We start from the raw sequence: 20664 nt of genomic DNA, 5'->3' as shown, positions 1-20664 counted from the left end.
AGATTTGCGCTGTACAGTAAATCACATGTAGCAGGTTCAAGCTGAAACCATTCAAAACAGACGCTTATTTGGATGATACCCTTATGTACAAAATAATGCCTTTTTACCTTACTAACTTAGTTATTACCTTATTATTACATGTCATTCAAGATGCAGTAAAAACATGCACGTCTCACATCATAATGGTGGTAGCTATCAACATTTTGGCTATTAAGTGTACTTTTATAAATAATATTTCTTAAGTACATATACCATGCATGCATATGAAAATAAATATATTACTTACAAATTTCGTGGCAGAATCAATGCACCCCAAACAACCAAACCGTTCATCTTTTTCTCCTCCAGCGATGCACATGTTCGTCCCCCGCACCCCACTGCACGTTTTTTCGCCTCATACCCGCCACCAGCAGTTACCGCCCCTGAACAAAACTAAGCTATTCAACAGCCTACCGCTAAATATAGAAAAGTGACTTCCTGTCATTTACATACTGGCCCCTAAAGTAAACCCAGCATAAATATTGTACATATAGTGAGTGAGTACCACCCGCCTTCAGCAGATATTTCATCGATACTCTAGGCACATCACAGTGATCTACACACACCACATCTATGCAGGAATCGAACCTGGGTTCTAGGTGTGACAAGCTAACACCGTAACCATTAAGCCATCCATACTGTTATTACATTTCTGAACACAAATACTGATCATTCATATGTCATCAAAGTTTGCTTCCCAAAGCATGTACATAGTTAATCATAGTCTCCCTCCAAAAGACACAACTTGTCAATAGGTCTGGTAAATGTAGAACTTCCTGTGCGAACCATAGCACTGCGTAAGAGTCCACCTTTCCCAGGATATGTTTCAACGACTCTTGCTAAAGGCCAACTTCTCCGAGGACAATTTTCATTCAGAATTAGCACAATATCACCCACCCTGATGTTTCTCTTTGGTATTATCCACTTCTGGCATAATTGTAGTGAAGGCAAGTATTCCTTTGTCCAGCGTTTCCAAAATATATCCGCCAGGAACTGAACATGTTTCCAGCGTCTTCTGAATGCATCTGCAACTTGGAAAGTTCCCAAGGGTATATCTGGGCCTGCTCTGAGTAACAGCAGATGATTTGGAGTTTGAGGTTCAGCATCTCTGTAATCATTTGATACCAATGTAATTGGTCGGCCATTCACAATAAACTCAACCTCACAAAAGAGAGTGTGGAGACCATCATCATTCAGTGGACTATGTGTTTTCAACAAAGCATTTATCACTGTACGAACTGTCCTAATAAGTCTCTCCCATGCACTGCCCATATGAGAAGCGGCAGGGGGGGGTTGAACATCCAACATATTTCCTTCTTACTCATGAAGTCTCCAATTCTCTTTAAATTCCAGGCATCTATAGCTCGTCTCAATTCAATTTCTGCACCACGGAAATTTGTTCCATTGTCAGAGCGTACTCTCTTGGGACATCCTCGACGTGCTATGAATCTCACAAATCTATTCAAGAAAGAATCTGTATCCAGTCCATCTAACTTCTCTAGATGTATTGCCCTTGTTGTCAAACATGTGAAAATACATCCATAACGTTTGATCTCACACCGGCCCCATTTCACCATGAATGGCCCAAAGCAGTCTAAGCCAATACTTGTAAATGCAGGATCACCTGCACTCACTCTGTCTTTAGGCAGATCCGCCATTCTTTGGGTATTGGGCAGCTTCTGTCGTTTGTTGCAATCAACACAGCTCTTTAGAAGTTTGCTCTCCAACTTCCTTCCTTTACGAATCCAAAATCTTTGCCTGATGAGAGACAACACATACTCTTTGCCTGAATGTCCACTAACCTCATGGTAATGTCTAATAATTAGAGTAGTTACATGACTATCCCTTGGCAGTATCATGCTGTGCTTGCTTTCAACAGGTAGAGGTGCTGCTTGCAGCCTTCCGCCAACACACAAGATGCCCGCTGTACTCAGCATTGGTTCAAGTCGATAAAGGGAACTACTTCTTGCAACTGGCTTCCCTGCTTCAAGTGCCTTAAACTCTGGTTCATATGTTCTCCTCTGCATCACTTGAACTATTGCAGTCTCAGCACTTTTCAGTTCCCCAACACTGAGCACATTATCGGGTATTTCAGGCTGATATTTTCTTTGAGTCTTATTAAAGAGAATTGTTCTTAATCTCAAATCCATGCTACAGTACGTTTCAAGGTATGCCATGAGGAGTATTTCTCAAATAAGTTAACCACTAGATTACTACAGTTACTCATCCCAGATGTGTAACTCGTTGCAGTCTTTTTAACTTCCCCGTCACCCTCAGGAATGTCTAGATTGTGAGTTACATTTGTTGGCCATTCAGACTGACTGAAGCAGAAATTCAGAACCATGTTTCCACCTCTAAGAAGACACCATTTTTTCTGCATCCAAACCTTGTGACACATCATCAGCAGGATTCTCTGCACTGCTCACGTCTCCATTGATGTGGCTCTGAACTCTCGTGGATAAGAGCAACCCTGTTGACTATGAACACATGGAAATGTTCATTTTCATTCCTAATGTATTGTATCACAATTGTACTGTCAGTCCAAAACACTGATCTGCTAATCTTCATCCTGAGCTCCTGACGAAGCATCACATCCAACTTTACTGCAATGACTGCCGCTGACAATTCCAGACATGGTATGGTCATTTTCTTCAATGGTGCTAACCTGGACTTGCTGATTAACAAAAAACATTGGAATGGTCCATCACATTTCAGTACTCTCAGGTAGGATGCAGCACCATATCCCTCAGAGGAAGCATCTGAGAAATGATGCAATTCATAGTCAACATCTTCTGATGCCTGAGTGATTACATTTCGTGAGAACTTAAAGTTCTCCAGCTTTGGCAAGCTTTTCTATCCACTTTCTCCATTTGTCAATGTTTGCTGGATTCAGGATTTCATCCCAACCTTTATGCAGTCTTGATTCACTTTGGAATACCTTCTTTGCTTTCAGGATGTATGGACTAATGAACCCTAGTGGGTCATACACTGACGCAGTCATACTCATTAATCCTCTTCATGTGTTTGGTTTATTCTTTATGCTAAATCTGAAACTAAACTCATCATTCTCAGTGTCCCAAAGAACCCTTAGTGCTCTTTCCTTAGGTAATCTGCCTTCAGCTAGGTGAACTCCTTTAACCCCTTTTGCTCTCTGTTCTTCAGGAATGGACTGAAGCACTACTCTGCTGTTGCTGATCCACTTGTTCAAGTTGAATCCACCATGTGATACAAGAGCACACAAATCTTGAACGTGTTTAATTGTTTCAGTATCTGTCATTAATGACTTGAGACAATCATCTACGTAGAAGTTTTAAAGGACAGTTTGCACAACCTTAGGGTCATAGGTTGCACAGTTATCCTCTGCAGTGCGCCTAAGTACATAACTCGCACAACTTGGGCTCCACACCCCTCCAAACAAGTGCACAGTCATGCGGTAAACATCTGGCTGAATGTTTCCACTATCTAAGAACCACAGAAACCTTAGATAATCTCGATCACTCTCTGGTACCCTCACCTGATGGAACATCTGGTCTATGTCCCCCGTAACACCTATGGGGCCTTCACGAAATCGCAATAACACGCCTATCCAGTTGTTCGTGAGATCTGGGCCCTGATAAACTTGATCATTCAAACTGGTTAAACAATACGTAGCTGCACAATCAAAAACAATTCTTAATTTGTCTGGTTTATGCTCATTTATAACTGCGTGATGGGGAATATACCATGCTCCTTTACCTGGTTTATTGATATCTTCCTTCTTCACTTTTTCTGCATACCCTCTGTTGATTAATTCCTTGATTCCGAACTGATATTTTGCAAACAACCTCTCATCCTTTAACAACCATTTGCCAAGTGACTCAAGACGACTCTCAGCAACAATGTAGTTATTCTTTACATTAAGTGGCCTGCTCTTGAATGGTATTTTCATTTCATAGTGACCATCCACAACCTCTGCAGACTCATCCCATATCTTGATCGCCTGCCTGTCTTCCTGAGACATTTCACATGTATTGTTTGTCAATGATTCACACATTTCTAATTTCCAGAATTTCTCAACTGGAGTATCAAGTCTTTGATCAACATGCACAAAATGTGAGATGACTTTATCATTTCTGATATCTCTTAGTGGACCATTCAGAACCCTGCCCAGGGCAGTTTTCACAGCATAAGGTTCATTGTGTTTTCCTTTTTGCACATCAATTGGTCTAAGTGCCACTGGAACATCTTGACCGATGATTAAACCTACATTCTTTCTGTCCACTTTAGGAAAGACCATACCCTTTAAATGCTGCCATTCATCGACATTCTGTTGATGCACAGAATCATATTTACAAATGGACAGATTTGAGGTTCCAAATACATGTGACAGTTCCATGGTTGTTCTGTTACCTGCGTCTGTTATCAACAAAGAACCCATCCTAGTATTTGTTTTGCTGGGCACTTTCTCCAATGTTGTCAATAAGAGAGCTGTTTCAGAAGCATCCACTCCAAGTTCATCAAAGAGGTCATTACTGCAGAATGAGTTAGTACTTCCACTGTCGAGTAAGGCATATGTCCATATCTTTCTCGTACCAGACTTCGCAGAGACTTGGACTCTTTTCACAGGTAGAGCAACCCTTGGTCCTAGAGCAGATGCAATATTGCAAGCGGAACTTCCAGCCTCCAGTGGTTTGTCTTGTTTAAGATCAGTCGACCTCTGGCGTGTCTGCTTAAGGTATGGTTGAGAATCAATTTCAGGTTTCAACAGAAGATGTATTAATCTTGAGTGCTTTCTCATACAACCCTGCACCTGACATTTGCTTGGCTTACGACAGTCCCTTGACCTGTGATTATTTGAAAAACAGTTGAAGCATAGTCTCTTTTCAACGACAAATGCATGTCTCTTCTCAGGTGTCATGTCCCTGAACTTTACACACATGAAAAGTGCATGTTCTCCATTACATAGTGGCCACTTGGGCACTGGTAAACCTGAACCAGGTATGGATAGGTGATCATTGTTCGTATTAGCTTGAACACTGTAGTTGACACCTTTCTTCTCAAAGAATCTTATTCTATTCAGTGTAGTTTCATCCTTCGGTCTGTTTCCAGTCACACCACCAAATACTGGATCATTGGCTTCTTCAGCAGCCCGTAAAACAAAATCTACCAGCTGTTCTATACCAGGGTATTCTCATGTTGCTTTGAGGTGTTCAACTGCTTTCTTCCTCCATCTTCCTTGAAGATAGGTTGGTAACCATGATACAATCTTTACCATGCGCATCTGGTTATGCAGTTCATTAACCTTGCCCATAGCCTTTAGTGTCAACATACCACTTCTGAGATCATCGGCATAGTTGCGCAATCCTTCAACATCAGTAGGCCGCAACCATGGGCCTTCACTGATCTTCTTAACCCAGGCATTTGCTATGACATGTTGACTTCTGAATCTTGTCTTGAGAAGTCTCAGGGCTTCTAAATATCCTTCATTAGGATCCATGACTGAACAGCATTCTATTACAGACAAAGCCTTGTCTGTACAATAGTTCAGTAATTGATTCAACTTTGCACCACTGCTAACTGAAGTTTGTGCAACATTAGTCTCAAATGACCTCATAAACATCCAGTATCTCAATGGGTCACCATCAAATTTGACGAGCTCGTTTTTGGGTAGTTGCACTACTTCCAACATCTTCTGTTGCACAAGCACTGCATTTGATTCGGACTGATTTGACTGACATAATTCACCAGTGGTAGGGTTTACGTTATGCACATGTCCTGATTTATCTGAGCCATCATGTTTATCTGTATGAGCTCTGCCAACACATGATCCAGCTGATGGGTTTAGATATGTATGCTGTGGTCGTTGTTCATAAGTCCTATTTTGTAATCTCCTCCCATCAGTGTTCCTCAATGACCCGTCCCCTTTCTTAGCATACAACCCTTTAGGTTAGTTCAGTTTCAAACTCCTCATGTATCTTCTCTTCATCCTCTGTTGCCTGTATTTCACATTCTAAGTCTAGTTTCTCTTGTGCTAACTGTATCTCAGCTTGCTGTCTCTTTAGTGAATGTTGTTTCTCTAACATACCAGCCTTCGCTAGCAAGGCAGCCCTTTTCGCTTTTAGTTTCACTTTGGAACGTAAAGTTAACACAGAACTTCTACCTGTTTGGCTTATTGAATCACCTGGTTGAATGTCATCAAGCTTTCCAGCCTGTGTATCCAGCCAAACCTTCACGTTTTTTGCTAGCAAGGCAGCCCTTTTCGCTTTTAGTTTCACTTTGGAACGTAAAGTTAACACAGAACTTCTACCTGTTTGGCTTATTGAATCACCTGGTTGAATGTCATCAAGCTTTCCAGCCTGTGTATCCAGCCAAACCTTCACCTTTTTTCAGTTCATCATAATTACCCTGAACCTCGGCTATGTATCTTTTAGCATCAACAATCTCATCTGGATTATTTACAACAGCTTAGAGCAAATCATTACTCTTGATCCATAACCTGTTCAAAGTTTGTCTTATTACCCCGAAAGTAGATTCACCTTCACTGACATTCTCCGAGTTCATCAATTCACTAATTTTTCTCATTTTACTTGTTAGAGCAGCTTTTATGCCTCCTCTTTCCTGACAATGATGCTTTATTGCTTCAGCAATATCACTATCTGTGTCATCCCCTCTTAATGCCATTATTAAGCACTTAAATCACAGTTGTGGAAATTTCTTGAACTTAATGTCAGTTTCAAAAGTCAACAATAGTCGATTCTGCCAGGCTCATAAACACTGCTTTATTCTGTGACAGTTACGTAGTGCACATTAGTAGATTTGCGCTGTACAGTAAATCACATGTAGCAGGTTCAAGCTGAAACCATTCAAAACAGACGCTTATTTGGATGATACTCTTATGTACAAAATAATGCCTTTTTACCTTACTAACTTAGTTATTACCTTATTATTACATGTCATTCAAGATGCAGTAAAAACATGCACGTCTCACATCATAATGGTGGTAGCTATCAACATTTTGGCTATTAAGTGTACTTTTATAAATAATATTTCTTAAGTACATATACCATGCATGCATATGAAAATAAATATATTACTTACAAATTTCATGGCAGAATCAATGCACCCCAAACAACCAAACCGTTCATCTTTTTCTCCTCCAGCGATGCACATGTTCGTCCCCCCGCGCCCCACTGCACGCTTTTCTCGCCTCATACCCGCCACCCGCAGTTACCGCCTCTGAACAAAACTAAGCTATTCAACAGCTTACCACTAAATAAAGAAAAGTGACTTCCTGTCATTTACACGCCTGATATCCCTGACAGGTTTTGGAGATTACAGAAAACTGTCTCATCATATGAGCAAGTCCTGATTGTTTAATTGTGTGGTAAAAATATATGTTGAAAGAAAGCAGTTGTGAATACATATCATATATGTAACGTTTTACATAATTTTATTTCACTTTCTCTTGTAGACCTTTGGTGGCATAACACTTAACATATGTATGTTTTTTGTGCATGTAAGAGATGAGACATACTTCAACAAATTGTCCCTCTCATATCATTGTGTGAGGTTAAATTGTACAAAACATCTATATCAATGGCAGTAAAGTACAAGCTTAATAATCTTCTATGAAAGAAGTGTTTTTGCTGACTCAAGGAGAGGCGGTAGCTGTTCATGTATGAGAAAACATCTACTTGAAACATATGGAAGATCTCTCAATAATGGGCTTAGAATCAGTGTGGGTAAAAATTACTTGTAGAAATCACCATACCTTGATTGGAACATTCTACCGTGCTGATAAGTGTAATTGTTACTGGGATCTCATTGATGTGTCAATTGGAAATGCATCTGACTTAGACATAGACATGGTAATTGCGGGAGACTTTAATATCGACTATCTTAGCAATGAAAAGCAGCATTTAGATGAACTTCAAGCATGATATGGCCGGAGACAGATTATAAGTAACCCTATAAGAATTACCGAATATTCTCAGACACTGACTGATCTTATTTTTGTCTCAAATTTTGTAAGTGTAACTTCATCAGGAGTCCTTGATCCGGTGTGTAGTGACCACTCTCCAGTCTTTCACAGCATGAACCATCCATAACCTGGAAATCTTACCTTTAAAAGACAGATATATAATTATTCCCAGTTAGACACTGAAAGCCTAATTTCATATCTTGATGACTTTAACTGGGACTCACTTTTAGATATTGATGAATTGGATTCGCTCATTGATAATTTTATGGATATCGTTGTAAGCGTATGTGATAAATTTATTCCAAACAAGATCATTACGGTTAGAAATGAAGACAAGCGATGGATGAATTCAGAAATACGCAGATTTATTAGAAAACACAACCGTAAACACAGACTTGCAAAAAGATGTAATTTAGCCTCTGACTGGCAAGTTTTCAGAACCACAAGGAATAAGGTAGTGTCAGAAATCAAAAAAGTGAAAGAAGAGTATCTCAAAATTAGATAGTATGATAAATGAACAATATCACAATAAGAAGTGGTGGCAGTTAATTAAACACTATCTAAAGAAAAAAGAGAAATCAACATCATTTCCATCCATAGTGGAAGCTGTCTAATTCGGACTCGACTGGGACCAACTTTTGTGTCCGAATTGGATTGGTCAGTCAAGAGCTAGCTCCCTTGACCAGGAGATACGCATGCACAGTACTTTTACCATGGTGTAATGTGTTTTTGAGGTAATAGCGCAAAAGATGATCATGGACATGATTGCGTATCACTAGAGTATCAAAACTGTAATTCTGTCAATAAATATCACCTCACCTTTTATAAATAATTTATTGTTAGAATGCTCTGTCGTCCAGTGGTTTCCAATGCAACACTCATTTCATGTCTTGTCCGTAAGCACAAGCTCCAGAAGTGATGTACCATGTTTCGTGTTACTCGCTAATTTGTGGGGTAACGCCCTTGTATGGAAGCGCATGTGATTCAATCTTCTCCACAGAAATCAACATATACAACGTATAATTGGTTCAGGCATTTGTCACTGATGAGAAATTACTGGAGTATCATCTTTTTATAACAAAATCACATAACATCAAAATGACAGTGAGTGAGTTGTGTCAGCTTGCTGAACTTCTTTGTTAATTCCTTTTGTTAATTGGTTATCATCACACCTGATAATCCGTTTGAAGTCGGTAATCAGCTAACTACAAAGCACTTCTGCCTCAGGCAGTCCTGCCAGTCCGAGTTAATTAGAGATGTTTTCATAGTAAATTACCTTGAAGGGCGGAGATTTCAGTCCGAAATCCAAGTTACATGAAGTCCGAATTAGTTAGCCTATATGTAACTTAGTAAACTTCTGCCGGGACCAACAATTCAGTCCGAATTATATAGAAAACCGAGTTAGTTAGGGTCCGGGTAAGACAGCTTCCACTGTATCTCACATGATAATATAATTCATGATGATCCTACCTCTATAGTAAATATTTTTAATGATTTTTTTGTTGCTCAGTCCATGGTTGAAACCCAGAAAGTTCCCTCCCACCCTTATGTAATAAATCGTCTGACTGTTTAGTATACATTACATTAACCCAGAGAAATGTAGAAGATATACTTCTTTCCCCAGATACACGCAAAGCAACGGGCCCTGACAGTACTGGCAACAGATTCATAAGGATTACAGCCATAAGTGCTGTCTTATCTCCTAACTTTAATATTAAATTAGTCTTAAGATTCATCAATTGTTCCCAGATCATGGAAACGTGCCTCTGTAATACCTATCCATAATATCATGAAATGATAATTCATACCAAAATTCATTATTAATTGTAACCAGTACAAACAATACATTAGTATTCAAATATAAATATAGAATATTAGTTTGATGATGCATCAGTAATAGCTTATACTCCTGTCGAAAGTAGTAAAGCTTATCTCACAGACATTCAATTGAAAAAGGTATAAGTTATGACCACACAATTTCACAGATGTTCTAGAGTTAAAATCCTAGCCTGAGCTTATCAGAACTTCACTGTAAGACAAACCATTCACTAAGACAAGGGTTATGTCGTGACAGGTTAATAAACTGCTTTGAAGAGGTAAACATGCCATCACCTACAGTAAAATAATATTATGCAAACACCAGTTAATCCAGCCCACAGTAAACAATCAAGCATCCAGTAAATGTGCCAAAAAGATTAATGCCACTTAGAATAGGATTAAAAGATTAAGTACTCGCCTTGTCTGGTCACTGAAGTTGTTCTGCTAGGACACACCCCATTTTGTTTATTCTCCATTTCATTGGCTATTGCAGGTTACACCCATTTTTGTATCAGTCAGCAAATCATAATCTTTGTATTGTTTTAATTGTAGTTAAATAGTCTCCACCTCCATCTGTCCATCAGTAGAGTTTAAACTCCCAACACAAGTCAGCTCTAGCCCTCAGCCCAGGGGGTTGTACCGACTCTCTGTGGCCACCCTTGTTATTGTATCTCTTGTAAATAGCTTCTTGTGACTTCGGACTCTTTACTGAGTTAATTCCCCCAAGCAAACCAGCACGCCAGTTAGATAAGGGGTTTCACTGGAACCTTCACTTGGACCCATGACCCATATCATAACAATAAGAAAGAATGTGTCAGTGAATGTAGCAACTACAGACTGGTGTCTCTCACATGCTCACATTCTGTTTTAAAGTTTTTTGAGAAATGTGTTCACAAATATGTGTTTAATTTTTTTAAAGACAATGGTATCATAAATAGATTACAGTCAGGTTTTATTCCTCATGATTCAATGACTTATGAACTATTATGATTTGTATAACTTCATTTCAAGTCCTGTGGATAAAGGTAAAGAAGTAAGAGCAGTCTTTTGTTATATAAGCAAGGTCTTTGATAAATTACAGTCGTATGGAATATGTGGTAAATTACTTGACTGGTTCGATAGTTATCTCCATGAAAGAGTCCAGAAAGTTGTGATAAATGGTTACAATTCCAAGTATAAACCTGCATTAGCTGGTGTCCCCCAAGGATCTGTGCTTGGGCCACTATTATTTCTTGACTATATAAATGATCTTGTTGAAAATATAGATTGCCATATAAGACTCTTTGCTGATGATATAATAGAAGATCCTACTGAAGATGCTAAGTGCCTCAATAAAGGCGAACAAGTCATAATAAATTACATTCAGAAACTAATCTTTTGCCTCTAGTAGAAAGAAGGCGCATCCAGAAATTGACTCTTTTCCATAAAATGATACATATAATAACCACAGGCTACCTAAATAATCTCGTGCCAGAATCTGTCTCTGCTACAAATCCACCTAACTTAAGAAACTCTTCTAATTTACAACAAATCTGAATAAGAACGACTTCATATGCTAAATCATTTTTCACAGTACCATTGAGCTTGAGAATCCCTTACCCGAAGAACTCAGACTTATACAATCACCAAGCGAATTCAAAAACAAAATTACACCATATTGTAATACTTCATTAGGTTTTGATATCAAAACTGGAAACAGGTTCTGTCAAATAATTCACTGCAGACCTAGACTAGAATGCAGCAATTTAAATGCCCATAAAGTAAGTGGATTCATATCTGGCAGCCCAACATGTACATGCGGTGCTGTCTCCGAGGACACCTTTCATTATCTTTTTGTATGTCCAAATTATGATGCCATAAGAAAGAATTTATCCTATTTCAAACATGGTTGTAACATAAGTGACACCCTATATGGCAATTTAGTGTTATCTAGTGATATAAATCATGACATTATTAAATCTGTCCATGCCAGTTCAAAAGTTTCTAAGTATAACTCTTTACCTAGCCCTTTGAAAAACTACAAGTATTTGACGAACTATAAGTGTTTTACATGTGTTTTGGTTGTATGGATGTTTATATTCATGTAGGTTGTATGCTTATTGTTATTATATCATGTACCTTTGAAATACTACTATGAAATGTAAGTTACATAATATTTGATTTCTTTCTGAAGAGGCATTAGTATAAGCGGGTTGCTATGTTTAAACCAAGTGTTTTTGCTGATACATTGCTAGTGTATACTGAACCACTATGAACCATAATACGCTAATCTGTGTCTGACATGGAGCAGACTTCACAGTTTGTCACTTTGGTTCATCTAGATTCAACGCAGAAAACATACGTTATCATCTGAACATACATGTATACATATTGTATAAGACTATTCCTTGCACATACATAAGACAAAGGGTCATGGAACTACCTCAACTACTTAATATAGTGGTTGATTTGTTATCTGTGACCAATCGTATCATGAGATACCTGTCACAGAGGAAATGACAGGTGATGGGTCATGGTCTAAATTTCTGAAGAGCACATTTGGTCACTAGACAGCTTGGATAGATTGATTATTTGCTTGATCGTCGACAATCAATATGCTGGATTTTGGCTTTATCAACTCTAGCTATCATGAAAATGTTTGTGTATCATGCACATACATAATCATAAGGATACATGAAAAGTACACACAGGACAAACAAGCCCTTTGGTGGGTTTATTTTTCCTTAAAGTGCTCAAAGCGCTACAATTCAATTATTATTACCCCGGATAACCCAATCCAACCATTAAGCAGAGATATTATTTGTTTTGCATGTATATTTTGTGCACACTACTAGTACATCATACATAATGGCTTGCTGAACATTTAAATATAATCTGCACGTTGTTATGAATGAATATCCTAATTCAAGTACATGTATTATAGAATTCAAAAAGTGACACAATACTGATTTATTATAATGCATACTCTTACAGTTGAACTTCCCAAATATTTATGAAGATGGGCATGCCTATATATATATTGAATGCAAATGTGGTTCAGGAGATTGATAATGTTCGTGACTCCATAAAACAGGTTGTCCAATGATTTAACAGCGCATTATTTAGTTTTACACTTGTCAAGAGACAAAACTTTCATCAAAGGTGTAACTGGACATGCATTCTGCCAGAGGCTGTCATTTCGAGGTTGAAAGAGAGGTTCAAATATCTTATTACTGTTGTCTGATTGAATGATTATATGTGCATCAATTCCGTAACTGATATATTATCCTGCTTTTACTGACGATGGATCAATAGAGACTTAGTTTATTGATACATGTGATAATTACTGAGATCAAATACAAACGTTTCTTACACCATGCTTATGTAAATTGCATTGAAAATCAAAATCAAATCAACATGAAACTTTCAACAGCCTGAACAAAATGCTTCAGTTACCTTTGTATGGTTTACATGAAATATAAACTACTCCAAAAAAGAAACGCACAGGTAGTATTTTTCCATGTAACTTTTGAATTTGACTCAGTGGTGTCTATGTAATCAGTATATCTATGGTGAACGCTGTCTACAAACATTTCCAAGTTTGAATCCATTGTCATTGAGGACAACTTGCCAAAATGCACCAAAATCTGTTTTCCTCAATAAATGCAATAAATTGTGAACGGGAAGAAATTCATGTTTCCGTTTGCATGCACATTCCATATATCATATCCAACAAAAGTCAGTGGGTTTCAATGCTTTTGTGATAGTTGACAATCTTAAATTAAATGGGGAGTCTCAGTCTGCAATTGCAAGGCAACTGAATGTGTCACATACTACCATAGCATCTCTACCAGCAGCAAGGGTCAACATGTGATCGCCCCAGGTCAGGTTGACCCGTGTGACCATGCCCGTTCAGGACAGGCTTATTTGGCTTCGACATTTGCGGAACAGGTTCACCACAGCATCCTCCACAACATTGGTAGTGGCAGCACTCAGAACAATTTCTGATCAGACTGTGAGGAACTGTTTAGGTGAGGCTGTATTCATTCCAGAAGACCTTTGCGAGGACCTGTCCTTACACATCAACATTGGCAACAGTACAGACTGTGGTGTCTCTAAAATCTCCCATGCCCATTGCAAAGGTTGAGAACTGTTGTCTTCAATGGTGAGTCACTTTACATGCTAAGATGTCCCGAAGGAAGAGCATCTCTATATCAACGTCGTAACGAACGCTGCGCTGCAAATTGTGTACAGGAAGTGGACAGATTTGGTGATGAAAGTGTCATGGTTTGGGCTGGCATTTCATACAGTGGCAGGACAGATCTCATTCAGGTCCAGGGCAGTTTGACAGCTCAATGTTACCACGATGAAATCATCAGGCTCCATGTCCTTCCTTTCATGAACCACCAGAGCATCATATATTAAGCATGATAACACTCGGCCGCATCTGCAAGAATAATCTGGGTTTTCCTTGCCCAGGACAATGTTCAGGTTCTTGACTGGCCCTCATGATCACCTGATCTTGGCCCTATGAACATTTGTGAGATGAACTGGGTCGTTGTGTAGTACAGTGTGACCCTCAGCCACAGTCGTTACCTATTCTGTTTGTGGCCTTAAAGGAGGAGTACCAACTCATTCCCAGGCACATCATCTGGAATCTGGTCCAGTCCATGGGACGCCGATGCCAAGCAACCATTGATGCTAATGGTGGCCACACAAGATACTGACTGCTCTGCAACACTTGGAACACTTGTCATTTGTGATGTACAGTTTCTTGCAGCATTGGACCATTAATGTTCATTCAGGTTTTCTTCATGACTGCCCTGTATTACTGAATCTTAAGTGTATAAATTGACAACAATTTTCAGCTTTATGTTTCTTGTTTTTGAGTAGTATATATACTATGAGTCAGTGCAAGAGTCATCACTTCATATTTTATTAAGTAACTATGTACGAAATTGATTGAAATAATAGGTACAGTAGGAATTTAAAATGTAAAACGCACAAGTGAGGCTCTCGCTAATTAATTTCCTGCACATATGCGTCTCTCAGCCTTAACGAGTTAATAGATGTGAATAGCAATATTGAAGAAACTTCATGGATAACAACTTCTTAGACCGGTGTCAAGCAGGAATGAAAACAAGAAGGGGAGGGGAGTCGTATACATGCTGAATGTAACAAAGAAAACAACATAACTGCTAGGCAGTAAGCTGATAAATTCTGTGAGCTGACAAAGGGAAAGGTGTTGAGGTCTGAGATGTACATCCGTTGTCACCTGAATCTGTTGTCCGTAAAGTTTCTTCAATACTGTTCCCGATACAATAATCAAAATACACTGGATTATCAATAATGGTATTATAAACAGATACTTACAGAACAGGATAAACTCCAGGTTATATTTCAGGCCAGTGCTCAGAAATGTGCTGTCAAAACAAATGAAAAATGAACATTCACCTCTTGCTTGACAATGTCTTCAAAGAAAACAAACTCTGGATCTCACCTTGAACAATGATACACCTGTTATCACATCCATATCCACAAAGACATTATTTGCAAAGTATGGTCCTTGCACATATGTTCAAACATATTTTTTCTACAATTACTCTAGGAGGAGAATCTCAAAATGGGCCTAGAAATAGGATTTCATAACATCCCCAGAACTGATTTTGTTTGACACTATTTTCAGTTAGTATGATGTCTTGGGCTCATGGAAAGGCCTGTAACATGCTCAGATGGTGGTATCAGTCACATTTGATTTGCCGCCCAACCACACTCAAAGCTAAATTAAAGATACTTTTACTACTATCAATCTGATTAAATTTCATTTAGACTTCTGTGTATTGTTAAAGGATGTACAAATTATTCAACATATTTTTGGTTTTGAAAAAAATACAATAAAATAAAAATGGCCTCCATTTTGGTCGCCATCTTGTTTTATTGTGAGTTGCCTTCTCAGCACTTACATTTACATAAAAATGAACAGCAAATGTTTACATTTACATCCAAGTTGATATTTTTGAATAAACTTTAAACTGTTAAACATTAAACTGTAGACTAAGCCTTGTATTGTTATGTTTCTTCTATAAGTGTTAGCTTGGGTTGGGGAAAAATTATGAGTAGGAAATGAACTATACTACCGACAAGAAATAAGGGAACTAATGAAATAATAGCAAATTTGAAACTGCTTTAAATATCCACTAAATCAATTTTAGGCGTCAAGTTCAATATCTGGTGTGTCCACCATGTTGGGTAACACATTCACGGCACCTTGATGGCATGCTGTTAATCAATTTCCGGATGGTTGCCTGTGGTATTGCCCGCCATTCCTCTTGGAGAGCTGCACCAAGCTGGGCCAGGTTGGCGGGTCCTGGGTCCCTAGCGTACACCCGTCGACCAAGAACGTCCCAGAGATGTTCAATTGGGGACAGGTCTGGGGACTTAGAGGGCCAGTCCAATGTCTGGATACCTTCTTGTCGGAGATAAGCGGAGACAATTCGGGCCCGATGTGGTCTGGCATTATCATCTTGGAATACAAAATTTCGGCCGATAACTCTAGCCAATGGAGCCACAACAGGACGCAATATTTGGTCAACGTATCGCTGACCAGTCATGGCTCCGTTAATGATGACCAAATCTGATCGTCTGTCATGTGTAATCCATACCCCACACCATGACACTACCACCTCCATATCGATCATGGTCAAGAATTGCTGCTCTGGCATATCGCTCCCCGCTCCGACGGCAACAACGTTTTCTGCCATCTGTGAATCGTAGGCAAAACCTTGACTCATCAGAGAACATGGTGTAATGCCAGTGGCGCATAGCCCGTCCCTGATGCTGCCTAGACCATGCCAATCTTTGGCGCTTATGGTGAGCTGAAAGGGTGACACCCTTAAAAGGCCGTCTTGCTTTCAAACGAGCTTGATAGAGTCGGTTTGTAACGGTTGAGGTTGAAATGCGTCTTCCAGTGAGTGTGCGGAATTCTCTATTGATGGCAGGGGCCGATTTAAACCTATCGCGTAGAGCAATTAACGTAATGAGACGATCCTGTCGTGGTGTCGTTGATTTTGGTCTACCACGCCCAGGTCTCGTTGCACCCCCACCCGTTTGACGGTACTTATCCCACAGGCGTGAAATTACACTTTTTGATTTACCTATCTGCCGGGCAACTTCTCATAATGATGTCCCCATCTCTATCATCCCCACAATTCTCCATTTTGTTGCTCCACCGAGATACTGCCTCGGAGGCATTTCTGTCAGGAAGTGTCAATCTCTATTGCATTAGTGATTGCGACTTCTCCAGTACATTTACAGGAGTTAACTTCTGTATGCACGTGTAGCACGTGCTGGGCATGCATTATCCGAAATTCCATTGTCATTGGATGTTGCGTTTGGGAGATACGCCACGATAACGGACCCTGTCACAGTCAGTCATCTACATTCAATTTCTTGGTTCCCTTATTTTCTGTCGGTAGTATTGGATCTATGGCTTTTGGGTAATGTTTGTATAAGTACAGGGTTGGTTTAGGGGTGGCTTAAAAGTACAAGTTTAACTGATCTGGAATCAACCAGTTGATGCGATAGTGTTTCATTAATCAGTTGTTAAGTTTTTGTTTGTATATTTCTACGTATTCTGTTTTGTAATTATTGTCAGTTGTTTGCTTGTTTCTGTTATTTTCCCTACTTGCCCGATTAATGAACAGGTTACTGTGTTTAGAAGTAGAGAACACATCAGCCTGAAACACTACATTTTCAAAAACGCAAAGTCCAACGAATGTTGATTAACATCTTGTTTCTACCTAATTATTTCTCAAACTCAGCTGTCACGCCTATTTCAGATTTGGTGCCGTGACCAGGATCGGGATTCAGTCAAATGAGGGAAAGAATTACAGTTGGAGCCTGAAAATACTAATTATGTGAATCAGACGCATGTTATTCCTCCTGTGTCAGTAGCTACAGGTCCAATGAAATTTGTTACGTCCACACCAAATGTTCATCAAGTGAATAGAGAGGAGGATGGTTGGGAGATTGGAGTAGATATTGATGGAGTAGCTGGGTCACAGAGTGCAACAGTGACTGGTTCAGTTCAATCGCCATTGCAAGCGTTGTGTTTTGGTAGGCTGGGGGATAGTGCAGTGTTTGATAATGGAAGGATAAATACAGGAAACGTTGGTCGGGAAATGTTGAATATCCCATCAGCTAGTCCGGGTTTGAATCCAAGACCGCATTCATCACAAGGTTTGGGTTTGGATTCGGCTTGAAATGAGGTTCATCATGGGGATCCAGTGAGATCTATGTATACTGGTGGGACATCTCAAGTTGCACACCGGGAAGTTGTACCCAACTGCTTTGATGGAAACTCTTGTGATTGGCAGGATTATGTGGTACACTTTGAACAAGTCGCTAATTGGAATGGGTGGTCTGATAGTGAGAAAGTTTAACAATTGACATTTTGTGTCTGACAGGTGATGCTCAGAGATTACTCAGTAGTTTAACTATGGGTCAGCTGAACAAGTATTCTGCTGTTAATAATGTACTAACACAAAGGTTTAATTTGTCATTTAACTGATCATTTTCTGAGTGGTTTAACCAACTTCAATATGAAAAAGCATATTGCCTTTTCTCATCCCAGGACTCCAGATCAAGCCGAGGCATATGGTATAGAATTTGAAGCAGTAGATGGTAGTTGAACTCGGAAGCCAGATCAAGTTGAACGGGTAGCTGGTAATACTTCTGCTTCAGAACCGGGTAGGGAACAGCTGCTTCAGAGTGAAAGTCTCCTTACTTTAGCAGTAGTAAGTCAGCTTATAGATGAGAAATTGAACAAACTTAGATCAGTGAAAAAGACTAGACGTTGTTACATGTCAGAAAACTACACACTTTAGAAACCACTGCCCTTTGTTGGGGAAGTTAGCTTTGACACCTTCACAAGTTTTTAAGGAACTGGGTCATGAAAACTAGTTCAGACTGAAACTGAGACCGAAGTTTCAGTCATGGATTCTGTGGTTGGTAGGCCATCAATTGCATGTGAACAGGCAGTCATCTTTGCTAGATGTAGATGTACATTCACATCCTGTAGGTGAGGACAAGTCTAGTAAATCAGGGGAAAAGGTCTTTATTCACATAGTCCCTAATGGGAAGTGTCTTTATCTGGACATAGGTATAGGAAGAGGCACAGTACGTATGTTAGTTGAAACTGGTTCATCTGTGTCCATCATATCTCACACTGATGCTTACAGGATTGGGTTGATACATGGACCCTTGCAGGAGGTCATTACCCTGTCGAAAAGATCATGAATTCTTCATGAATTCTTCATGAAGAGTTCATGAAGAATTCATGAACATTAAATGAGACATCTACTTCATGAAGAGTTCATGAAGATACTTCATGAGGAGTTCATGAAAAGACTTCATGAAGACTTCATGAAGACTTCATGAAGATACTTCATGAAGAATTCATGAAGAGTTCATGAAGATACTTCATGGAGAGTTCATGAAGAATTCATGAACATTAAATGAGACATCTACTTCATGAAGACTTCCTGAAGAGTTCATGAAGATACTTCCTGAAGAGTTCATGAAGACCCCCTGAACTGTTCATGAAGACTTCCTGAAGAGCCTTTTCAGCGTTTTTCTGCAACACAAGTCACATAATGTGACCATGCCATGCAAGCTGGCAGGCAACATATAAATTCATCACCAATAGATGTAACATAAATTAAATATCAAGCAGCAAAGAGGACACAAACAGAAAACTAGATTTTGATGGGATTTCCTTTTTATTCAAATCTTCAGCAGAAAATTCTGATTAATTATTTAAAAACAACACAAGAACCTGTATCCAAACATTGTGCTCTAGAATTAAAGAAGCTGTCATCCATATTTACTTGTTCTATCTTTACTACAGCTTGGATGTCAATCAGTCTGTAGCCAGGAAAATGAACTTATTCAGGAACACCATTTCATGCAGTAGATTGTAATATACAATTTCAGAAAGTGTAATCCCTTCAGACTATATGTTTTTTAAGTAGACAATGAGAGTCACAACCAACAGAGAATTTACAACAGGGCCTATAATCATCTACCTGGAAGTTGTACATGGGGCATCACAGTTAATCTCAGAAGAAACAGGATGGAAGAACCTTCAGGAAGAGCAGTGGTAACATCACTGAAGATGCCCACATTGGTTTAAGAATGGTTAGTGACTGAGTGAGTTGAGTTCCAGCAATACCACGACAAGGAACCCAAGAGAAGGGCTACATACATTGTACTCATGTGACGAATCAAACCCAAGTCTTCAGTGTGAAGAGTGAACACTTTGGCTCAGGAATATAATCATTGAGCAGAACTTCATATTTGTGTCTCAACATTTGCATGATTAGGACCATTTCCTCAGAATCGCCCCCATTTCCTCAGAATCGCCCAGTGGAAATCTGAAAAACATTGTAACCAACAGCATTTAATCATAGTCTTTCCATTTCAAAGAGTCTAAAGCAAATACTGAAACTTTGTTGTTAAAAAAAAATAATTGCTCAAAATGTTAAGTATATATAACTTATTTCAGATAATTTTTCATCTGATTAATTAAACTATTTTAAATAATTTAATAATTTTTTTTTCATACAAAGAGTGCATATCAAGTAACAAAACTGGCTTCTAAATCACTAGTCTACATTCATGATCAAATATATTTTGAAATATCTGCATTTCCCAACACTTAAAATAATCAGCACATCATAAAATTGAAAAACGTATCTTCATGTAACTGAACATATTTCCAACTCTAATAGATGACTAAACATTGTGGCACATTCACTTTTAATTGACAATCGGTAATTATTCCAAAACTGAATACAAAAACGACGAGA

General features: G+C 38.9%; 1 protein-coding gene across 1 annotated transcript in view; it reads right to left on the bottom strand.

Moving 5' to 3' along the window:
* Positions 1-20664, bottom strand: part of LOC137256621 (autophagy-related protein 9A-like) — a 335545-nt gene that overhangs the window by 211710 nt on the left and 103171 nt on the right. The window contains exon 8 of the mRNA XM_067794505.1: positions 15170-15219. Coding sequence (XP_067650606.1) covers positions 15170-15219 — 50 coding nt within the window. The remainder of the gene's footprint in view (positions 1-15169; positions 15220-20664) is intronic.

Source organism: Haliotis asinina, chromosome 11 (genome assembly GCF_037392515.1).
Source record: "Haliotis asinina isolate JCU_RB_2024 chromosome 11, JCU_Hal_asi_v2, whole genome shotgun sequence".
NCBI lineage: Eukaryota > Metazoa > Mollusca > Gastropoda > Lepetellida > Haliotidae > Haliotis > Haliotis asinina.
This window is presented reverse-complemented; position numbering and strand designations above follow the sequence as displayed.